The sequence below is a fragment of the Babesia bigemina genome (assembly GCF_000981445.1).
Source record: "Babesia bigemina genome assembly Bbig001, chromosome : I".
Classification (NCBI taxonomy): domain Eukaryota; phylum Apicomplexa; class Aconoidasida; order Piroplasmida; family Babesiidae; genus Babesia; species Babesia bigemina.
In genome coordinates, this window is record NC_027216.1 from 879,398 (window position 1) to 896,005 (window position 16,608).

Genomic DNA, 16,608 nt, shown 5'->3' on the forward strand with positions numbered 1-16,608 from the left:
GCGGGCGCCGCCCGAAGACGTGACTTACACATAATAATTTCAATGACTAATTTAAATGATGCACAAACCTAGTAGAGCCAGGCGCGCAAATCGCAAGCACGGCGGCAGTGACCTTGCGTCCACTGCCGCCGATTCTTGCCACTCCGCGGACGCGGGCATTCGCGGCGATGGCGCGGCCGACTGCGCCGCTGTTCCGTACGAGATCGTCGAGTTTAAGATACGGGCGGCGAGTAAGGTCGCTCTGCTGTATGGAAGGAGCGGCAGATGGGCTGCCTTGGCGCGAAGAGGCGAGCTCGTCGACGACCGCACGCTGAAGAACGTCCTGCGCGTCAAACTGCCGGACTATGAGCACAGAGGGCTAGAGGCGGGCGTACTCATGCTGAGAGTTGTCAAGGAACGGATTGGAAGTGCGCTACGTCGCCCGTCTAAGGGCGATGACACCGTGAAGGACATCACCTCGGAGGCGTTCGCTGCGGTAGTGCCCAAGGAGATGATGTACGACAAGTGGCGGCCGACAGTGGCCGAAGCGGTGGCGCTTTGTGCCATCTGGGCCATCGAAGTAGGAGGATGGTCCAAACTGGCCGTTATGGCATACCGCGTGCTCACCCACATCAGCCGCGTGCACTGCATAGAATACATCAAGCGCCTCGTCGACACCTTCTTCACCTTAGCGCGGGATGCCTGCGACCTGGAACTAATGCAACAGATCAGTCTGCTGACGGCAGTCTGCATGAAATCAGGCAGCGACAAGGATAAGGATAGGCTGCGGGTGATGTGTCTGGCCCTGGTCAAAGATGACGAAAAGAACATCTACGTCGACCAAGTGCTGGCCACATCGCTTGCCGACATATGGGATACGCATCCCTGTAATTTGGAAATGCTGCCCTCGGGATGCAAATATAGGCTCATGGGCAATCTGCTGCTGAGGAGACGGGAACAGGAGACGGTGATACCGGCGTTGCTGCAAGCTGCCGTGGGCGGTTCGTACGATGAGCGGAAGCTTGCGTTGACAGCGTTGAGAGAGGTGTGTGGGTTTATAGAGTACAGCGCTATCCGGGAAGCGGCAAGTAGGTTGCTGCATGCGCCTGACCCGGTCGACCTGGGCATACTGAGTCTTGCCGCTATCTTACCAGCAGACCATGAGGCAGCCTTATGCTACATCCGAGAGCTCTGCAAACAAATCGCCAACAAGGTGGGCCTGGCCGGTAATACTATCGAGGAGATGTGCGCCGCTGCGAAGAGTTCAGTTACGCACTTAGTCGCGGGCGGCGGTAGCATACGGAAGGCCGCACGGCAACACGTGCAGAAAACGGGGAAGCAATTTTTCACAGTTCGTGAACTCGTAAACGCCATTGGATGCACAATTACAAGGATGACGATGATTGTGGAGGATAATCCCGAGGAGGCACGCATAGCGCCGGAGTCACCAATGGGCACCACAATTGACGCCGTCGCGCTCATGGCGGCGTGCCTGGCAACCCTACGGCAGGAGCTGGTGCCGTACGTGGGTGACCTGATGCGAAGGATACTGCTGCTTATGGGCACTCCGAAGCGGACGCTGAGGTTCTGCACGAGCACGCTGAAGCAATGTAAGAAACATGGGGAGTTCTGGGAAAACCTGGTTCTAATGACCTGCGAACTGGTCATCATGATGATAATGCCGGTAATGAAGGACTTTCATACGAGCACGGTGGAGGAGAGGTGTGTCATGGCGCCCTTCTTGAAGGAGATCGCGGACACCATGCACGCTGCTGTGCGCACCGCCGGCCCGGCGCTGGTAAGGTACTGCTGCATCACGAAGATCAGTGAATCTCTCTCGCGGATGGCAGGGTATATGCGGATGCTGCCGCAGCAGAAGTATACCGCCAAGGTGGCAAGGCGTGTTTGCAACACGTTACAGGCTGTGCTTCAGCACCTTCTGCAGCCGGTTCGCCTCAAGGACGGAGGTCAGAACCGCCCGCCTCGGGTTGAAGAAGAAGACCTCTTGTACTATCGTGGAGATGCGCTGTTGTACATCTCAATTGGGTTCAACGCGATCTGCGCAGTCACGGTGCCAAGGCTGGAAATGATATGGATGCTGCTGAAATTGATAGCGGACCCGTATGTCGCACAAAACGTCTTCATGGGCTTCGAGTCATTGGTGCTCACGCAGCCGATCGGGATTGAGACCAAGGCGACGATGTTTACGCATTGCTTCAAGATGGAGATACACACTAGCTGGGACATCACGACGCTGGATGCACTCCACTCCTTTTTGAGAGCCTTTTTCGTGGCAACTGTCCGCAACAATAGGCGGAAAAATGTTTTACAGGATAAGCTAAAGGTGACGTGCGCGGACGGGGCCGATTGGAAGGCTAGGAGAAAGCTTGGCGGCCCGTGGAGGCACGGCGCGGTCGAACTCGCGCGGCGCAATCACAGGGCAGCCTTCCTGGAGCATTTCATGAAGCTGCTGGAAAAGGAAGCTAAAGACACCCCGGTTGCCGTCTGGGAGCCCATCCGGCTGCTGGACGAGGACCTGTCAGTGCCCGCCGCCATCCGCGAGAAGAAGGTGCACGATTGCCCGGGGGAATGATCGTCACACGACCCGTCTCTCGCGAAAGCCTTGCTGCCGTGCCTTGGGTTGGAGTGTCGAGGATCACGACGCTCATCGAGGAGGTGCACCGGAGAGGCCCCAACGACGCGAAAACGTGGTCGCAGCTGCTCAAGCGGTTCAATGCCATTCTTAGCTCCTTCGGGCACAAGCACCTTGCCAGGGTGCTTGTCACCCTGGCGAAGGTGGGGAACTGCCCAGACGACCTGCTGCGTAAAATCCGCAACCAGGCTTTGTCTCAGCTGCATCAATGTGACCTGCTGTCATGTTGCGGCATCCTCTACGGCCTGAAGCGGCTCGGGGCGTGCGATACTGAGCTGCTGCAGAGGTTCCAGAAGCAAGTCGTGGACAGCGTGTCCACGGCCCAGGGTCCGTACCCGGTGGTCATGCTGATCCACACCTACGCCGGCAGTGGTGACAAGGATACAACCCTGGTTCTGCTCAGGGAGGCTGTTAAACGCGCTGACCAGCTCAGCCCGCAGGCGTTGGCCATGGTGGTGGTGGCAGCGAGTGCGAATTACGGGCAGTGCAAGGAGGTGGAAGCGGCGATGCTGCAGCTGCTGCTTGCTGCCGCCGGACGGATGGGCGAAATGGACCTCAGGTCACTCACGCAACTCTACTCCAGCATCGCGAAAAGCGGGTATGCAATCCGGGAACACGTTTTGGACGCCATTGCTGACGAGATCGTGCCACGCGTCGAGCGTCTCACGCCTCAACAATCGGTGCTGGTTTTGAGCGGCGCAGCTAAAGCCAAGCACGTCCATCCCCGACTAGCGGCTGCGGTAGTAACCGCGCTGGAAAGGAAAACTGTGGATTCGGATCCACAGCTGATGCTTTTCCTGCTTTCGGCCATCGTCAAATTGAACTTCCAGCACTCATCGCTGGCAACTCAGCTGCAGAGAGCGCTCGGCATGGCCGAGCTCAAGCCGACGCAATTCGCAAACGTAGGTCCTGCTGTACCGATGCAACTATAACGTTTATTCAGTTGGTATATCTCGTCGGGAAGTGGCGCCTGCCGGAGCCCAGCACTAGGTGCCTGTCAAGTCAGCTCGACAGGCTCATTCAGTGCTCGCGAGATACGATCTCGCTTCGCGACGCGGCCCTCATCGCATACGGATTTGCAGAGTCCGGTGGGCAGGATGACCTCGTGAAGGCAGTGCTCCTGGCCGAAGAGATAGCGCGGCGGTCTCAGGACCAACACGACCAGCGCACGTTGGCGATGATCAATCACGCCGCCAACAAACTGCATTTTCAATTCCCTGACCTTTCCACGAATTCGCGCTCGCCCGAGTAGTCCGAGAGCTGAGACTGTGTTAAGGGGTTGATCAAGCAACTACCGCAGAGGCCAGAGCTATATGCTTGTAACCTGCCAGGAACGGCTCCAGCGGACTTATGTCGCGGTCTTGGTCCCAGACCCTGCACAAGTTTAGCCAAGATGCTGGGTCACTCACGTCAGTGCTTTGACTTCGGCTGTTTCGCGGAGGGTTTGTGAACGGATGGCTGGGTTACTGGCGATAGGGCTCTTGCGAGAGGAGGAAGAGCTTGGAGGCGACACCTCGACCATCGAGAGCCGGCATCCCAAGGCGCTCAGGTCAAGCTGGCTGCCGCGCAGACAGCGGCCGCGCAAAAACGCGCACAGACGCTCGCGACCCAGCAACGGGTCGGTCCCGTGTTGCGAGGCGTAGACGTCCTGCTCCATGTGCTCGGTGACCTCAACCTGGAACGGCACTGTCTCCGCCACCTGGCCGCAGACATCAAGCAGCGTGAAACCGCCTGTAGAATCTCGATTCCGTAGCTGTGCACTTACATAACCCGTCGGCGGCGTCCGACGACGCAGCGTTGAGGCTGAACACGCCGTCGGAGAATCCGCGAGCCACGTCGGCGGGGCCCTGCTCCTTTATTAGACATGGCAGCACGTGCACATTGGAAATGGATTCCATTGTGTCGCGGCTGCGGAGGTGCAAAAACGATTTGTGACGACGTGGCTCAGCGCCACCTACACACCCAGTAGACAACCGCAAATGAGCTACTTGCAAAACGAAATCAGGGTGGTGTTCACAGGGCCGTCGAACAGGTTCTTTGTGGCCTACAAGCCATACGGATGGTTCCTGACCACGCCGTTTGACCCCCGTTTGGGGGAAGCCGTGATGGCTCCGGTGCTAGCCGCCAAGCTGGGAGTACCCGCGAAGAACATATCCTTCCCCGGCAAGCTCGCAGCGCGCGAGAGCGGCCTGATAATCGGCTGCACTGACAGCGCCATGCACAATAAGATCGCGGCAACGTTGAAAAGCGGGCAGTGCTCCATGTCCTACCAGTGCATAGTCCATGCAAACCGGGCGGCGAACGGGGCCCTCGTCCGGCGTTCACCGTTTAGCCATGCCTTTGCGTGCTACAACCACCGTGAAGGCGTGTCATCGGGCGTGGCCCGCTTCGACGTCAGGACGCAGGCAAAGGTGGAACCGCTGAAACGCCTCTCCGCCCTCCCCGACGAACGCTTACGGAGCGTCCTATCGCAATTCCTCGCACGATCGCGCGTTGTATCAGCCCACGACGTCTCTGTGAAGCGCAGTGGCGTAACGGAATGCGCGGAGCGTATATCTGATGAAGGGGAACCTGGACTCGACGATACGGGTAGTTGCAAACACCATTGCGCTCCGTCGGATGACGTCGACTCCAGCAGCACTAATGCTTCAACCCATCAAGACAGTGGCGCCTGTTCCGCAAACACGGCTGATGAACGCGTTGCGGTAACTGATGACAAGAGTCCTACAACCGACTCTAGGCAAAACGGAGGGTACAGTTTCGCCTACATCATGGAGAACCTGCGGGACTACCTCGAGCGGACTGCTGAGTACGGCACAGCGGTGCAGAGTGGACGCGTTGCAGATGGCAAACAGGCATTTCGTGACAACAAAGCGCGACGGAGCGCCCTATCGCAATTCAGGCACGTGGAAATAGTCACCAGCAGCCACCTGGTCAACCGGCACATGGTGGAGGTGCTATCCTCGATGGGACTGGTGGTGCTGACAGGTTCGCCTCATCAAAATACAACTAAAATTAGGGCGACGGTTGAATCAGCATGCCTTGAGTTGTGCGCACTGCAGTTCCCTCACCCCATATACAGGGACAGGGTCGTCGAGGCACGGCTGCACGAAGCAGACCCCGTGGTACCCGAGGAATGGGTCAGAATCGCGCTCACTTCTTCTTCTGGCGCTCCATGAACTCGCGCATCTTCCTCTGGGTCTCCATTTCACGCAGGATCGACGGCTGCACGTCGACCATCGCATGGGTGAGGGCCAACTCGTGCTGGCGCCACTCCAGCGGTATCTGCAACGTTTGCAAAACAGCGCAAAGCACTAACCTCGGGAGCGCGGTACTTCGACATCGACTCGGGCTGCTCGTAGGAGCCCTCCGGCGCACTCAGCACCTCGGACGCTATAGACTCGTTCAGCTGCTTCTCCTCGATCAGGCGCTCCAGGAATCCGGGCTTGTCCAGGTACTCCAGGTTGTAGTGCGAAATCGGAAGGTCGTGGTCGACCGCAACTTGCGCTTTCTGCGCCACTGTCACACAGCCTAAATATGGCACCTACCTCCGCCAGCGACGAGTCGAACTCGTACATCCTGTTGACGTCGTCCTGCGTGAAGTGGGCGCGATGCTCGACCAGGGACTTCATTTCCAACAGCTGCGCGACGGCCATGACGCCTGATAGCGGTCAGAGAACGGCGGGGAACGCATACCTGGGTGCGATACGAAAGGCAGACGCTCGGCGTGCGTGCCGAACATCACCAGAGCGTCGGGGACCCTGGTGGCCCTACGCAAGAGACTGAATCGCAGCATTTTTGCGCGGTAACATAAGCGGTGTGATGGCGCGCCTCGCAGCCGCCGGCCGCGACTCCGGAGCCGACACGGATGGGGGCGCGACGCGACTAGGTGAGCGACACATTATAGGAACACTACTCGTTTAGACAACTAGGTTTCACTTTCGTCCTCCATGTTGTTCACATCGTGCGATTTGCCATTGGCCAGCGGCAGACGGCCGAACTCGCCCTGAGCAGGCATGTGCGCCGCAGTCAGAAAACTTACGTTCTCGAGCTTTATCTGGATCAATGAGTTGATGTTGTGCACCTTGAAGCCGAATATGCGCGGAGTGTAAGGCATTGGTGGATCCTCCGGTATGAGACTCGGGAACGTGAGCAAGAATATATGCGGGAAGGACCGCCCGATGAAGGCGCCATCGATGTCGGCGTGTGCCTCGCCGTATTTGAAAATGTACGCCTCCTGGCAACGGGGGCAGTACTTCTTGATGCGGTGGTTGTGCAGCGTGTCGCTGAAGCCGACGGGCAGCACGTTCTGCCGCTGGCACCTTACACGTGGGCAGTGCCCAAACACGCCCTGCTGGTACTTCTCCTTCTGAGCCGTTGTGAGCGCGCGTGACGACGGTATGATAAAAGCGGCACCGCGTTCGACGTTACCAGCCACGTAAAGCAAGCTTTCGTGTATGCCGATGGCTACATGTAGCAACACCAACGCATACCACGGACAGGCAGTCGGATAACGGCAGCGCTGCCACGCACGCATACAGATCACGTACACAGTACCCGCCCGCGGCGGCCACTCACCATCATCTGAAGGCCCATGGGCGACGTGATGAAGCGCGCATGGATCATCCCGTAGAGATCCGTCGCGCTCCTGTACAGGTCCAAAAAGGACGTGTCCATGAAGACCTCCTCAGAGGGAGCGAATCCCAGGATCATGTCCATCGCACTGTCGTAGTTCTTCATGGACTTCAAACCGCACAGGTTGAACTGGTCGCGAATGTACGCCTCATCCACCTGATGACAGTCAGCCGACAACGCCGGAAACGTACCTCGAGTAAAAATTCGTGACCCTCCAGGGAGGCGAACCACTGAATCCACCTCATTGCGTCACCGTCTTCGACAGATAGGTCCTGCCAGTCGTCGATATCCTCCTCCATGTCGCGGGTAGCGAAACCCGGAGAACGAAGTGGCGCCGTTAGAGCGCGCACCTGCCAAGCGATACCCGGAAAATACCGAGGATGCCACCAACCCTTGTGTGTCCAGGTAGGATTTCACGGGGTTCAGGCGGCTAACGTCCCCTGCAAGGAGTGGGGGACGCGGAAGACATGTTGGCGCCGCAAAAGCCGTTCCAGAGCGTTTAGCAGAAGTTAAAGCGGTCGATAATTTGTAAAATGGTTGGTTGTATCGATATTGTAGCTGTGGCAGTGTCATGCCTGCGTGTTCTAGGATACTGTAAGACAGAATCCTAGCTGCCGAATGGCAACTGAGAGCCCAGGCAGGCGACGTACAGGCGTCACAGCGAATAATTGCACGCCCATTTGTCGCTGTGATCGCCCAGTGAGATCGCTGTTGCTGAAAATCGTTTATAGACACACTCGCTATCGCTTCCGTACACATACGTCTGGAAATCACAAATACACCACCAGAATGATAACACATAAAGTTTTTACAAACTCGAAAATGGCACTTATAGTCGCATCACGTCTGTAGCGATTACCATGGCGGCGGGAAATCGCCTCTCAGGTTTGACTGCCTTCAGCCGGGCCGTCCACTTGGGACTTGCAAGGGTAAACGCTCAGGCTGCTCTTACCTCGGTTGGAGCTGCACATAGCACGGCGAAGGCAGCATACGGGTACCTTTCGCAGTCAAGAACGACTCCCGTGTATAAGGCGGCCGCGAACAACGCTAACAAAGGGAAAGCCGGCCACGAGATACCGCTTGGTGAAGCGGCCTCGGAAAAATCCACCAGGACCGTTCCACCACCAGCATCTCAACGAGATGGCAGGGTGAACGCTTACACGAAGAATGACGCAACTCATAAGAAGGGAGGTGATTCAGGACCTCGGCGGGATGAACGTAGACAGGATCCCAAACGAGTATCGCTTCAACAGGACAGCCGATTTTTGAATCCACAAAATGACGAGCCTGAGAATTACTATGATATCAAGGATCCGCGCAATGCGGTGCCGTCGCCCGGATTTGACGAGAATGATCGCAGGGCCAAAATCACAAGCAGAGAGGATGCGACGGATGAAATCGAATTGGAGTTCGATGGCGAGCCGTTGCCACATCGCAATGCAAGTGATCGCTTAGGTACGTTCGGATCAAGGACTGTGACGCTTAAGAAGCCTTGCGTGGTCACAAAGCGGTTGATAACAGTGGAGGCACCAATCCACAGCCTCACCGGAAGGGACGTTCTGGAAGCGGTGTTACACGGGCTCCACCATTACGCACCGTTCACGACAGTGGAGCAGTTGTATAAACATGTACAAACGGATAGTGTAACCGTGGGCACAGGAAAAGGGTGCGAGTCAGAATTGCTAGCGTCCTTGGAGGACCATGTATGCCTGCTGGCACGGAACCGTGGACTGCGCGTGCGCGAGGCGGTGATGTTGGCCATGATTTACGACCACCAAGGGTCACTTCGTCCGGAGATAAGGGACGCGCTCGCCGTGGCGTTGCAGATGCAGCTGTGGGCGTTCAGGCCCTACGATGTGGCCGCAACCGTGTCAGTCTATGGAAAGTACGGGAGCCGATACCGGCCATTGCTCAACACGCTGGGGCTCGTCTTCTACGACATGATGATAGCGGGCAAAACCGCAGTTGCGCCGCAGGGGCCATCTGTGGACGAGATGCTCGCCGTGATAGAGTCATACTCGAGAGTGGATATGCCCATAAAAAGGGTTACGGATGCCGCGTTCGGGACCCTGTACCAGCATGTTAGTCAAATGAGCAGGGGGCAGATGTTAACGGTGCTAGACGCGTTCTTCAAGCTATCTCAAGATGGCAACTTCGTTGAACTCTACACGAAAATCATAGGGAAACTGTTCGGGCAGCCAGTCCTATTCGTCGACGGTTTCCAGAAATACGCCGAGCGCTACTTGAACGCCAACTTTCAGTCTCCAATGGAGAACACGGATATTGCAACCATTGGCGAGCAGAGCCCCGCGTACGCGCCGAACGAAGTGATGCGACTCATGGTCGCCATGGCTAAATGCAAAAGCGAACAGCTCATCCACGCAGTGCACAATCGCATAGAATTCAAGAGGCTCTGGAGCCAAAACATTAGGGATAAGATAATGCCATGGAAGGCATCGGTGGTCGAACCAGGTGCGATAATTGCTCCGGGTCTCGTAGCACCGCCAATAGACCATGTAACGATGGTTGAAGCAGCCGGACGTGACAAGGTAAGCTCCGGAGTAGATGTATGTCGCGCGCAAATAAGTGGCAATGACCACGCTACGGCAAACAAAAGTGTGGATGTTACAGGTGACAACGCCGCAAACCATGGCGCCGACGTCCAACAGGTTACCCGAGAAGCAGATAATCAAGTTAATACAAGCCCAGAACCCGACGCAGAAATACCACTAGATGTTAGTAGTGGCAGTGTAATGGTGTCATACGCCGATCAAATCCCATTAATTTACGAGGGGATGCTGCGGATGTTATCGGACACTCTAGGTTTCACGCAGCATCCGAAGCACTTCTCGCAGCTCATATACGATGCGAACCGATCCGTGGTATCAAAGACTGCTGATGTATGTAAAGAACTCGGTGTTGATTCGACTTTTGAACGTCTGTCGCGCCACTGCAGGGCGCATTATCCCTTCGTCGCCTCCCTTTATGCAATCTGGAGGCGTTACGGAACGCCTGGCGACAGTGCCCTGCAACATACCGCGGATATGCCTTTATTTAAGGTTGATGGAGCGTCAGTGCAAGCATGCCCGAACACCCCTGAAGATGTCATTATTATACACGCCAACCAGCTAATCAAAAGTGCTACAGATGGATCCGAAGAAAATAAGCAATCGGGCAATGCTGGCTTAGCCGCTAACACAGTCTACCCATATTTATGCTCATATGAAAGACGTCTTAATGAGGCTATGCACGCCCTATCAGTCGGGGGTGGTGCTAACGTGGACAAGTTTTGCACCGGTCCCCAGGTTTCAGCTAACGACCTAGCTCTGACAATCCGGGCTCTACAAGATTATGCGAGATATGCCGACCACCTACATACTGAAACTGTCAATCACCTTGCTGCATTGTATTTCAGGATGCTATTCGTATCGCCTAGTGCGCCTGTGGCGTCCGCTGAAGTCACCAGTACAGGCTCATCAGAATTTTTGAATTGCATAATGGATGCCACGCCGACGAGTCTGATGGTGGAACATGGGCATATACCGTTCACCCAGAATAAAAACGCAGTTGGGAATCCGGAATTCTACCAGGTCAGGCATGCTGAGTATATGTACTACAAGCCCACGCCGCTATTTACGGACTTGTTTCGCGGGAACGCGGAACTGTACGGCCTTATGATGTATACAGTTGCTCACAAGTTACAATATTCTGGGACACGTGGAGGTCCGGAATGTGATTTGGCATCAACGGTCCAGGTTGTATGTACCATGCAGCATGTGCTGCATCCGTTCTACGTTATCGCCAGAGGCAGCACTAACGACATTCTAAAATGGCATGCGTTGTATTACAAAGGTGTACTGAACGCGTGTCATCGCGTGAAAGGCTCGCAATTGAAGGGGAATTGTATTGACGTTAAGATGGATTCACTGGAACACAGCCTGGGAGATCTCGGAGACGATGCCAATACGGAGAAAACACCTAAGTCGCAATTATCCCATCAGCTACCTCATGCTGATGATAATGGTACTCCTGGTGCGTGTAATGGTGCTAAGGAATATTTCGCGGCTTCTAAAACCGGGATGAAAGAGCTCGAACTCCTACGTGACACGGCCTTCGCCGAAGCTGCCGCGGATATTTCAAAAGTCATGCGGTGCCCTTTGTTTCGCCATTCCGCCACAGTATTCGCATTAGCACTGCTGGAATACATACGTCAGGCGATAGAAGCGCTACAATATGACGTTGATCAGATCGGCCTTAGTGGATGTGCTGAAATTTCCAGGACTCTATCCATGCTCATCGCGTTCCAGCAAATGATGGAAATGGAACTCGACGTCGCTCACCAAACGTTGCTAAATAAGTGTCAAAACGACATAGTTGCAGTCGTTGCCAGCAAGGTAATGGCGGCCGCGGAGGATGAACCGGGAGTTGGCCGGGACCTCATGGCGCTGCCAAGGGATACGGCCTGGCGTGGCGAGTCGCAGGGCGGGTTTGCGGAACGCGTAGAGTCCCTGTCGATACGCATGGAAAGACAAGACTTCCTGCGGACAGCCCACGCAATGGCCATCTCCTTGAGCGCCGTGGAACTCACGGAACCGCTTGCTGACGCCGTGCACACAATTATGCAGGTCATGTACAAGCGGCTCCCGTACATGGCGGACATTGATCTCGTAGGTGCCGCTATAACCGTTACGGAGGTTTACGCGGCTCTGGTGCACACGCAGGATTACTCAGAAGAAGATCCAGGGGGTAGGCTGACTCAGCTGGTACGCATTCTGCGCGTGCAATGCCGAGAACTTATCGAGATGCAGCCGGCACACACGGACGAAGTGTATACGCTCAGTACATGTGGTAGATTGGCGTTGATTGCGGCTATCGCATAGGGCCGGCCACCGCCGGTTGCGGTCGTCGGCACCTGAGCAAGTTGCAACGCACTCCAGTGAGTCCGGCATGGCACTGCCCATCAGAATCGCAACTCCACTGTTCATAATCTGTTAACATACCGAATTCAGCATTACTTTTTCATCAGCAATTCCTCCCAAGATGGTTGACCCAACTATGAACGCTAGGCAAGGCTCACCCATGCGGTGCTGCAACCCGAGAGCATTCCGGCGGAACGCTTCACCGGTGTTCAGGCAGCAGTTCATCAGCGATAACGGCAAGATGAAGCTCTCGATGCCAATGTCGCCGCTGCACTACATCACGGCATCTGGGTACTACGCCAACGACCTCAGACTCGCCTCACCGAACGTCCAAATGGATGCGCAAAAATGCCCCCAGCCGGTACCCTACCCGATGGTTTACGATCAGCAGCCAATGCAAATGGGCTCCATCGGGGTGGTGGATGCGTGTTACCCGCAACGAATGGAAAGCGTTGGCAGCAGGCCGCCCACGCCCAACATGCAAGTCTTCGTGCAGCAGCCTCAGGAATACCGACGCGCATCAGCGCAGTTAGGGGGTGCTCAAAACGTCGTGGTCGAACAGAAGTCCAACGTTAGCCTTGGCCAACCAAGCCAGAGAATCGAACTAACGGATATACTACTTGTTCTGACCCGCATCGAGAAAAAAGTGGATCACCTGCAGGAGCTGCACGAGGCCATGGAAAACGAGAATAAGGAAAAGAATGCAATGTTTAAGCCGAAATCGGGAGAGCAGACTGCCGCGCAACTGCACGTGCACTGCACTGAGCACTTAGTTCAACAGATCAAGCCAGCTTCGTTGGAAAAGTTGGGCAGTAAACTATCAGTTAGCTCGGAAACGCTTTCCAAGAGCAGTTCTGGCAAGTACTCGTCAGAAAGCTTGTGCGACAGGCCGATGAAGCAATTGTCGATGCCATCCATAACGCAAGAACTGGCCAACATCCAAAAACCCGGGAGCAAGGTATTCGACGTCTCCAATGAACTGCGCAAATCGAACGACATGTTGGAGCAATTCCTGGCCACTGCGGGGGCGATAGGCGATGTAGACGATCAGGAAGGAGCCTTGCAACACGAGAACCTGCAACTCTCACAAGCGATGAAGCACATAGAAGCAGGCCAACACCCAACGCAGGAGATATGCGATCAAGAAGGCGACGATCAGTCGAAATCGGAGACTATAGAGAGTTACAGTGCTGCCAAGCCCATCGTCTCCACCGTTTCCATGATCATGGAAGACCAGGCAAAAGATTCCATAGAAAATCTCGAGAAAAGGTTCCACATGCTCATTAAAACATTGGAACACAACAGAGGTGACAACGCCCGGATGAACGGCCAGACGGGTGCATTGGAAGGGCGAAAGGAAAATGCTATTGAGGGCGCTAAACAGCCTGCATTGACTGCCCAGCAACTTCAGGCAATCGCGGCTGGAGGTTTCGACGCTGAAGGCGGTTTCAATATGGGCGAAATCGCCCTTAGGGGAATCATTGGCGAACTAGCTACGCGCGAAGCGGAAGCCCGTACCGGATCAGAATTACAAACACGAAATATACAATTGCCAGCAGTCATTCCAACTGAAAACACGGCGCTGACTCTACAAAGCCAACAAGCTGTAGCCCCAGTGGTGCCTCAGGATATGGGATTTTCACTCAACGAACACATGAAAAGTATTAGCACCGAGCACCGAGAGGAACTGCAGCAGGCCGAACAAGCGTTGAGAACTCAGGTCTCAAATAATAGCAGAAGTGGCACGGAAGAAGAAAATCTAGTTGCAAAATCGTCGAATGGAGAAATGGATTCACAAAACCTTACATGTTCCATGTTAACGGAGGACTATAGTCGGCAATATTCCTTGGAACACGCAGATTCGATAAGGGATCTCAACACCTAAATTATCTATTTCTACTCAGTTACGGCGTCGATCCCCTTAGCCACAGAAGCTATTAGCCCTTCCCACTTAGCGTCAAACGCACCCAGTGACACTAGTGAATCTCGCAGCAGTAGTAGGTCGGCGCTGGACAGCGCCTCGATGTTGTCCTCAGCAAACACGTAAGCGGTGGCCAGCAGGCCACTCCAGTCTTCACATAGTCGCGAGCGTACCTAAAAGTGCCTTAATAAAGTCGTAAGCTAACCAACCAAAAGCGCGAATAGCACTGAAAAGTCCCTCACATCACGGTGCGGCAGTGGTTTGGCAACCTTCTTAGTACGGGCAGGCGGTAGTTCCGGCAATCCCAGGTGCATCAGGTCATCTCTGAGCTTTTTACACCCTTCGGCGTGCATCCCCAAGATCAGCAGCAGCTCAGCCAAAGGAGCAACCTCTTGCGGCAAACCGACCGATGGGTCAGCTATCAACGCCCGCGCAGCATCGGCGGCTGCATCGAAATAACTTGGAGAAATAGATTGCACGGCCATCATGCCCAACAGCACGCTGAGCCTATCGGACGCGAAAGGTAAACCATCACGCAACAATTCGGCGGACTGGCGTGCTAACGAGTCTAATTCGAAACCCAACATGGGGATGTATTGTAGACAAGTGGCAGCCTTAGCCATCACCGATTTGCGTTGTTTCACGTCAATCGCCTTCTCCCGCAGAAGGGTCAACGTGAATGCGATGAAACGCTCGATGTGTTCCAGCACCAACCGCTGACTTTCGGGACGCGAATCCGGTATGCTGGGCAGGAACTGCGCCAACGCCTGTGCAGTTGCAGAGTCCAAAACCCGATCCGCACCCCTGCATACGTTGAACGACTTGTTTAACCAAACTCACAATCCACTCAGGTAGCGATCCACGGCGTCAAAAACCTCCCGAGGGCACTGCTTCATCAAGCGAGCAGCCGTGAGCAGCGCTTTACGCGCTTTCACGGACAAGGTGTCGAATAAGCGAGAAGCTCGTACCAGGAGAAGATTGGTCAGTTCATGATTGGGGACCCGGCAACGTGGATTCAGCAAGGCGACGGCCGCCGCAGAAGGCGGCATCTCACACTCACCCGTACGAAGCGCGTGTAATAGCTCAGACATCTCGCGCTCAGATAGCCATGCCAGGCGCAAAGCGAGATTGTGATCGGGCCCATCCGGAGTTGAGTTGGGCTTGAGGAACTCGGCGACGCTACAACAAGCAAGCAACTCATCTTTGATCGCCTGGGGAGTAGCGGGGTCGTTGGACAAATACTCAAGCAAATGAACAGCCCCCGACGGGCACAGCAACGCGTGCTCCCCCTTCACCACCTCGAACATCAGACGACTAAATGCGGGGTGAACGATACCAGCGTGAGCCAGAGCCGCCGCCAGGGATGTCGCATGGCGCGGAACGACGCCTTTCGCTGGCATGTAAGAATATATCATCGCCAAACGGTGCAGCACGTCATTGCAGTATCGGAAACAATGTCGGAAGCCGCTGGCCAGAAGCGCAATCTCGCCTTGGGTCAAGTCCGATAGTTTGCCTGAAATCAAAACATCCCTAATGAATCTGTATATCGGGAGAAGGAGTGCCTCATCTTTCACCAGGCCGCTATTACGAAACACGCCCAAGGCCCACGAAAGCCAGGGGGTGCTAGTGCGGGCTTCGTCACTATAACCCTTCTTCACCTCGAGGCGAACCCGCTCGAGCACCGCCGTCAGTAAGGCGGCGACGTCGACAGCGTCCTGGGGAGCATTAAGGCCGCGTGCTATCTGAATGGCAACTGCTTGATAGGGCAAAGCTCCTTGGACACCACTGCGGTGCATGCGGTCAAAAATCCATTTCAACTCGGAGATGCGCACACAGTTGAAGACACGAGCCAGAAGCACCGAAGTTAGGGGCTTGACGGTGCTGCCATTGCGGGCACCACCACGGCGATCGAGGCCATGGTTCTCTTCGCTTGACAGCGGCGGAGGCGCATACGGCGTGAACAGGGGGCGGGCCGTCAGCTGCGACTCACGGACAGTAACGCAGGTGCCGTGGTAGCCGGATAACGAGCCGCGCACAATACCGCGCTCATTACGGCAGTCCAACACCACGCTCACCTACGATATGTCAACGCAAAATGCTACAACAAACCAGATACGGCTCGCCAGGCGCCCGACGAAAGGTGGAGAGCACAGTACCCCTGGCGTTGCGATAAGGACCAGACGCCAAATAGACGCAGTCGCCTGGGTCGAAGAGGGCGCCTCGCGCGCGCAGCTTGCGGCGATGATTGTACAGCGTGCGCTGAAGGCCGAACGCCGGGCTGTCCGATACTATCACTTCATTTTCCTTGCCTGGCTCTGGAGAAGGCGCAAGCAGAATGGGATCGTCTAGCAGCGATTTGGCGCATAAACGCGTGTACGCAAGTCCCGCTCGAGGCGCGGAAATCGATGAACTATGCTGGAGGCGAACGAAGGCAGCAGCGTTGGCAGCGAGAAGGAGGTAGAGGAGCAGCCAATGGCGCATACTCCGTCGCGCAACCAGCA

At 55.5% G+C, this 16,608-nt stretch overlaps 8 protein-coding genes across 8 annotated transcripts; 4 read left to right on the top strand and 4 right to left on the bottom strand.

Moving 5' to 3' along the window:
• Positions 1 to 55: 55 nt before the first annotated feature.
• BBBOND_0103890 (hypothetical protein, conserved) lies at positions 56 to 3,884 on the top strand (the record flags this gene model as incomplete). Its single annotated transcript, XM_012910808.1, has 3 exons — positions 56 to 2,076; positions 2,523 to 3,534; positions 3,576 to 3,884. The coding sequence occupies 3 exons, from the start codon at positions 56 to 58 to the stop codon at positions 3,882 to 3,884; spliced, it is 3,342 nt and encodes a 1,113-aa protein (XP_012766262.1).
• BBBOND_0103895 (hypothetical protein, conserved) lies at positions 3,842 to 4,530 on the bottom strand (the record flags this gene model as incomplete). The annotated part of the gene is made up of 4 exons (XM_012910809.1): positions 3,842 to 3,892; positions 3,928 to 4,006; positions 4,042 to 4,363; positions 4,398 to 4,530. The coding sequence occupies 4 exons, from the start codon at positions 4,528 to 4,530 to the stop codon at positions 3,842 to 3,844; spliced, it is 585 nt and encodes a 194-aa protein (XP_012766263.1).
• Positions 4,531 to 4,611: 81 nt separating this feature from the next.
• On the top strand, positions 4,612 to 5,811 carry BBBOND_0103897 (hypothetical protein, conserved; the record flags this gene model as incomplete). Its single annotated transcript, XM_012910810.1, has 1 exon — positions 4,612 to 5,811. The coding sequence occupies one exon, from the start codon at positions 4,612 to 4,614 to the stop codon at positions 5,809 to 5,811; it is 1,200 nt and encodes a 399-aa protein (XP_012766264.1).
• Positions 5,786 to 6,428, bottom strand: BBBOND_0103900 (hypothetical protein, conserved; the record flags this gene model as incomplete). Its single annotated transcript, XM_012910811.1, has 4 exons — positions 5,786 to 5,917; positions 5,952 to 6,143; positions 6,181 to 6,293; positions 6,329 to 6,428. 4 exons carry the CDS (start codon positions 6,426 to 6,428, stop codon positions 5,786 to 5,788), a joined length of 537 nt encoding a protein of 178 aa, XP_012766265.1.
• Positions 6,429 to 6,560: 132 nt separating this feature from the next.
• Positions 6,561 to 7,840, bottom strand: BBBOND_0103910 (protein kinase CK2 regulatory subunit CK2B1, putative; the record flags this gene model as incomplete). Its single annotated transcript, XM_012910812.1, has 5 exons — positions 6,561 to 6,638; positions 6,675 to 7,001; positions 7,211 to 7,423; positions 7,459 to 7,617; positions 7,643 to 7,840. 5 exons carry the CDS (start codon positions 7,838 to 7,840, stop codon positions 6,561 to 6,563), a joined length of 975 nt encoding a protein of 324 aa, XP_012766266.1.
• A 287-nt stretch (positions 7,841 to 8,127) lies between these two features.
• BBBOND_0103920 (hypothetical protein, conserved) lies at positions 8,128 to 12,147 on the top strand (the record flags this gene model as incomplete). Its single annotated transcript, XM_012910813.1, has 1 exon — positions 8,128 to 12,147. One exon carries the CDS (start codon positions 8,128 to 8,130, stop codon positions 12,145 to 12,147), a length of 4,020 nt encoding a protein of 1,339 aa, XP_012766267.1.
• A 160-nt stretch (positions 12,148 to 12,307) lies between these two features.
• Positions 12,308 to 14,071, top strand: BBBOND_0103925 (hypothetical protein, conserved; the record flags this gene model as incomplete). Its single annotated transcript, XM_012910814.1, has 1 exon — positions 12,308 to 14,071. One exon carries the CDS (start codon positions 12,308 to 12,310, stop codon positions 14,069 to 14,071), a length of 1,764 nt encoding a protein of 587 aa, XP_012766268.1.
• An 11-nt stretch (positions 14,072 to 14,082) lies between these two features.
• BBBOND_0103930 (membrane protein, putative) lies at positions 14,083 to 16,588 on the bottom strand (the record flags this gene model as incomplete). The annotated part of the gene is made up of 4 exons (XM_012910815.1): positions 14,083 to 14,280; positions 14,317 to 14,911; positions 14,948 to 16,182; positions 16,217 to 16,588. The coding sequence occupies 4 exons, from the start codon at positions 16,586 to 16,588 to the stop codon at positions 14,083 to 14,085; spliced, it is 2,400 nt and encodes a 799-aa protein (XP_012766269.1).
• Between the last annotated feature and the right edge of the window lie 20 nt (positions 16,589 to 16,608).